At 61.4% G+C, this 5,719-nt stretch overlaps 1 protein-coding gene across 1 annotated transcript in view; it reads right to left on the reverse strand.

Annotated features, from left to right (window-relative positions):
- The window catches only part of ITPR3 (inositol 1,4,5-trisphosphate receptor type 3), a 47,217-nt gene extending 41,558 nt beyond the window's left edge, over positions 1–5,659 (reverse strand). Inside the window, 1 exon segment of the mRNA XM_009638257.2 lies at positions 5,472–5,659. Within this exon segment, the coding sequence (XP_009636552.1) occupies positions 5,472–5,560 (89 nt within the window). The 5' untranslated portion in view covers positions 5,561–5,659.
- Between the last annotated feature and the right edge of the window lie 60 nt (positions 5,660–5,719).

A 5,719-nucleotide genomic window follows, 5' to 3' on the forward strand; every position in this document is an offset into this window, starting at 1 on the left:
CAGGAATGCAAAGTGTCATTTTTATTAAACTGATACTCCGGACTAACATTCTTCCGTTAAAAATTGCTGAAAATAAAAGGATTCTGACGGGGTGGACGTAAGTCACCTGGGTGACTGCTGGGGCCAGGCTATGCTTCCACTAATAACCAGCATTACCGCAGCAGGATGGGGCAAACTGAAGCTCCCTCTGCTATTAGAGCAGCAGGGACACGCGAGCACTCGCTGCCACGCCGCGCGGCGGGGAGGACAGCGGGCACGCGGAGGGCAGCTTTCATTTCTCAGGTGTTAATGAGAAAACGGGCAGTTGGTGACCGAGCACCTGGAGGAAGATCCTGAGCAAAGCAGCAGGCGGGATGCACGGCAGAAAACTTCACGCTTTGCCTTTTCCAGTCACCCCCAGGGAGCAGCAGGGGCTGGAGCCCGTGTGTCGATGAGCCCGCGGTCCAGCAAAGTGCGGGCCAGCATCTGGTTAGCTTTAAGCCATGGTTCCAGTGGGGCTTTCCGAGCGCTTTAAAATATTGAGCACAAAGTGATTCCCTGGCCTGGGGCCAGCGCGCTTGGCCTCGCGCGAGGCAGAGCCTTTGCCGGAGGTCAGGGGAAAAGCAGCTCATCCAACGCCGCAAGCTGCAGCGGCCGGACCCCCCGAGCCTCCCCGGGGACAGCGGCCAGCTGGGGCTGACGGGGAGGTGCTGCTCCTGTGATGCAGACCTGGGCTGAGGAAGAGGAGAGGAGAGGAGAGGAGGAAGGCTTCCCCCCGCACGGCAGCCTTCCCCTGCCACGGCGCCGAGGGGAGCCCCAGCACGCCACGGTCCAGGGGTGCGTGGGGATGGAGAGCTCTGGGAGTACGGGACCCCAACCCAGGTGGGAGCACCCCACTACAAAGCCCACCAACCCCTGGAGGCGGGGAAGAGGATGAGGAAGAGGAGGAGGAGAGCTCACTGTTGGGTATGGGGCCAGGTCAGCCTCTCTGGCTTGGGGTGCAGGTTGGGCACTGAGCCTATGTGGAGGGATAAAAATAAAATGAGTGAACACAGGGCAGCCACAAAAACGCAGCTTTTCCCCCGCTGTCCCAGGGCCGGGAGGAGGAAGCCGCTCTTGGCCTCGTGTGCTTCTCTTCCCTGCAGAGACGAGTTCGTCCTGACCCGGCAGAGCTGGAGTTACCCTTTAACCAGCTGCGTTTCCCTGAACTGCTCCACCCTGCAAATCCACCTGCAATCACAATTACAGCTATCGGAGGTGTTATTTCACCTTAAACAGCCAACTGCCGTTTAGGCACGTTTGCCACCAGCCCATCCCCTCCGCAAGCCCAAAGTGCCGGTCCCTGAGCCCCGGGGATGGCAAGGATGGGAGGGGACGGCACATCCCCCCGGTGAGCACAGGCACCTGCACTGCATCCCTACTCCTCTCTGGCTCCAGCCGTTTGATGCTGGCTCAGCAGGGACACAGGATAAGATGGGGACACTCATGACAGCGGTGTCTCCCGGGGCTCACAGCATCACCCCGTCCATCGTGCTGGAGCAGAAACCAAATCAAGGTCTCTGAGCTCCTTTCCCTGCTTGGCCGCTGGTTTACTTTGCCTGGATGATCCCCACAGGGCACCTCACATCAGCAGCTGGTCCCCCCATCCCAGACCCAGTCCCAAAAGTTCCCTCTCCCCAAGCACAGATCTCCCAGGAGTTACCAGCGATAGCCTCGAAGCAGCAAAGCAGCCGCGTGTACAAGCTCCCCGCGGGGGGGGGGGGTGGGGGGAGGCAAAGCTGCTGCTCAGCACCAACCCCACGTCCCTGACCCACGCAGCTGCTTTTGTCCCAAACTGTTTCAAGCTGCCATTTCCTTGGACACCTTGAACTTGCAGCAGCGAAACCATGGCAGCGAAGTCGGGCAGCCCTGTGGAGCCCTTCCCCACCTCCCGGCTGGGAGCAGCCTCAAATCGAGCCAAAAGGGGTGACCAAACCACCCCCGGGTCCCTGCATCTCACAAACTCCTCCTGGGCACCTTCCCATGTCCCCCAAACCACTTCTGGCATCTCCCACGCACCCACCCCGTCTGCCCATCTCCCCCAAGGGACTGCGTCGCTTCCAGGGTGCTGAGCAGCACCGGAGGGATGTGACCAGCAGCGTGGCTGCCCTGAGCCTGGTTCCCCTGGCACCTTGGGGTGCTGCTGCTTTACAGCACCCAGCTTCTCACCCTGCTGTCCCATGGGACTTCTTAAGTAACCCCCTCCTTTGGGGCTGTCTTTAGTATTTTAGCTAGTTTGGGTATTTTGGCGCGGCGTTCCCCCACCTAGCCCAGCACTGTGCCGAGGCAGGAGGACTCCCCACCCTTAGGCGGGATGTTTTTCCTCCTTAAGAGCAAACGCCCACTGCAGAGAGGGTGGGCGGGATGAAGGGTTGGTGCCCAGGGGCCTTTGACAGTGCGATTTTGGGGGGCTGGGAGCAGAGGAGGCTCAGCTGGGGGGTGCAGGGCTCCCCCCACCTCTGCCACCCCACCTCCATCATCCTCAGCAAGTTCCTTGTACAAAAGGAGGAAAGCACTTCAAAAAATAAAATAAAATAAAATAAACGGAGACTTAGTGTTAATAAGGGGCCCGATTCTGCTTCCTTGCTGCTTTTCAAGGCATCCCACCGACCGTGGGAGACACGGTCTGACGAGGGAAGCCTGGTGCTGTGCGAGTGGCTGGTCCAGCCCCCAGGTACCCCCATGCACCCGGGGCTCAAGGAAAGCTGCTGCTTGCCTGGCGGAGCTGCCAAGAGCCTGGCGAGCTCCTGCAAACAACGGCACCCAGAACCTCTGAAGGTGAGGGCGGCGAGAGCAGCGCCCCGAGCGCTGGATCAGTCCCAGACAAGACCCTTCCTGGCCCATTTCCCTGCAGACCAGGGCAGGGCTTCCCACTGTCCCCGGAGCGGCGGCGCTCCCAGACCCGCTGCTTCTGGGCCAGACACCACCATGGGGGTTAATGGATTTAATGCGAAGTACGAGCCGCCACAGAGCCAGGCAGGAGGCAGCATCCCCAGTGGGCACCCCATCTCCTTCCCCGCGCTCTCAGCAGACCCCCTTCCCCTTCCTCAGCCTCCCCGGGCATTTTGCAAAAGCGGCGGCAGAGAAGCTCAAGTGCAAGTGGCTCCAAACTCCGCTGCGCCTCTCGCCAATGGTGCACCCCGAGCACAGACAGACAGAGCCCTTTGCAAGCACCTGTAAGCACCACGGGCTTGGTATTTAGTTGACATTCACACCCGCATCAGCCAAGACACCCTGGAGACCCCAGCAGTGCCCTCAGGAGGAGCTCACTGCCCTGCCGGGGGATGCTGGCACAGGGATGTCACCGCCCCAGGGCACATCCCTTAGCACGACTGCAGACCCTCAGTGACCCCACAGCCAAAACCAGCCCCTCTGCGAGGAAGGATGGAGGGAGCACTTCTGGCAGGGTGCTCAGCCGGGCACACAGCACCCAAGCGTGGGGCTGGCAGAGCTATTTGCCTTGCAAATGAGCTAAATAAGGTCCCAAGCTGTGGCAGGAGGGCTAGGGAGAAGCACTCTCAGTGAGTCACCCGGTCCCTTATCGCAGGAGTGATTTAAGGTGTGGTTGGGTCTCCCCAGTCGCGGGGCGCAAGGGAAAACAATTTCAGAGGGCAGGAAACAACCTGGAGAAAGCAGAACCCTGGGAAAGTGGGGCTGCCCAGCAAAAGTCACCCTGGGGCCTGGGAGAAGAGGCTCTCCAAGCAAGCCCTGCTTTTCAGATGCTTGTAAGTCTCGAGGAGCATCCTGCAAAAAGCAGGACCTGGGGTCCAAAGCTGCAAAGGGATCGGAGCTCCAAAGACCCTAAACACCTCTTAATTCAGCTCCGGGTAAGCCGTTGGGACGTGCTGCATCAATAACCAGTGTTGGGTCCCAGCGGAGCCTCCTCCAGACCCGATTTCACGGACAGGCTGGAAGGGGGCTCAGCGCTGAGCTGCCGAGGCCGCAGCCCCTGCCTCGGGTCAGCTCTGGCACCGGGGGAGCAGGCCAGATATGAGACCTCACCAAAAAGAACCTTGGGGACATGTTCCCACCCATCCAGGGGGGTTGGGCACAGCCAGGCTGCATTTTGCACATGCAGGACCTTCTGCCCGACACCATGGGAGTTGCACGCACAGGGATTTTGTGCCCAGGTCTGCTCCCAGTTGCACCCAGCAGCCCATTTCTGGGCAGCGTCCCGCAGCCAGCTGGAGGAAGGCTTCGGTGGGCATTAACCCAGAGGCTGCGTGTGCCCAGCGGTGGGTGCACGAACACGTGTAGGCGAAGGTATGTACGGCTCCGGTTATACATAGGCATGTGGGAGCAAGTGCATTCATCACAGATTATAGAGCCGGGCAGCTCCTGCCCCAGGAATCCCATCCAAGTCAGCATTCCTGGCTGAGCTCAGCCTCTCCTACATGCAGCATGGGGCAGGCGCGCTGGCACAGACCCACATCCACCCGCTTGGGGCTGCAGGCAAGATTTGGGTCCCTGCTTTGGGGTAAGGAAAAACCTCACCCACACCTGGGGGCATCCAACAGCCCCACCAGACCCCTCACCACGGCAGGAACATGGCCTCTCCCCGTGACACAGGGCAAACACTCCCATCTGGATCAGGCAGCCGGTGGATAGAGAAGGACATCTCTGAAGGTCTTGGCCTGGCTTTGGGAGGTGCTGCTTTAGCAGCACTGTTGGCTTGCATGGAAAGAGCGGAGACAAGGGACAGGTCCCCGAGCTCTCTGCTTGTCTCCCCAGGTCAGGCTGCAAGATCCCCTCGCCCATCCTGACACGTCCAGGGGGCTGCAAGGGGTTGGCCCAGCCTGGACCTGGTAGTGTCCTGACCCCCACAGCCCTAAGCAGCACTTGGTGGCCACGGGCACCCGTGTGTTGGTGACCCTGCATGATTCCCGCTGACCACCAGGTATGTGGGACCCCGAGGGGGGGGACAGCAAGAGCCATTGCTGCCTGTCCCTGGGGCTGGCAGCCTTCAGCCACACCGGACAGGGCTGGAAGCACTTAAATCACCCGGTGCCCCAGGAGGGATCCTGGCTGCCCGAGCCATCCCGCCCAGCCACACACACACAACCCCTTCCCAACCCCACCAACCCCACATGCTGCTAAATCCCATTTCATCTCCCCCAGTCCCTAACGGGGCGGGGGGAACAGTTTCTGGCCAGCGGGTGGGCTGCAGGGTCCCTCCAGGGCCACATCCTGCCCCCAGCAACGACTAGAGCCGGAGGAGAGCCCGGGGGGTGCACAGCCTGCCCTCCCCAGCACCTGCACCCACCCTTGCTGCAGCACCCTGAGCCTTCCAGCCCCGTCTCCCACCAGGCTCAGGCTCAGCACCCACCGGGCTCAGGCTCAGCACCTTCCCTTCCATTCCCATCCCATCCCATCCCGTCCTGTCCCACCGTGGCGGGTGGCTGCTCCCGGGCCCGGGCTCGCTGGGGGGGCAGCGAGGGGAGCACCTCACTCACCCCAAAGTGCTGATGAAGCCATTGACGGAGCCCTCGGCGTAAAGGGAGACGATGTCCCCGATGTGCAGGAAACTTGACATCTCATTCATGGTTGCCCTCGCCCCGGCGCGGTGCCGCTCCTTCCCCAAATCACCTTCCCGTGCCGAAATCCACCATGGGGCGAGCGGAGCTTGCGGGGGGACCCTGCTCCCGGGGCTGGGGGCGCTTTATCCCAGCCCGGCTCCCTGCGAGCAGCGAGGGGGAGCGGG

This window comes from Egretta garzetta, unplaced genomic scaffold, assembly GCF_000687185.1.
Source record: "Egretta garzetta isolate BGI_Z169 unplaced genomic scaffold, ASM68718v1 scaffold105, whole genome shotgun sequence".
Classification (NCBI taxonomy): Eukaryota; Metazoa; Chordata; class Aves; order Pelecaniformes; family Ardeidae; genus Egretta; species Egretta garzetta.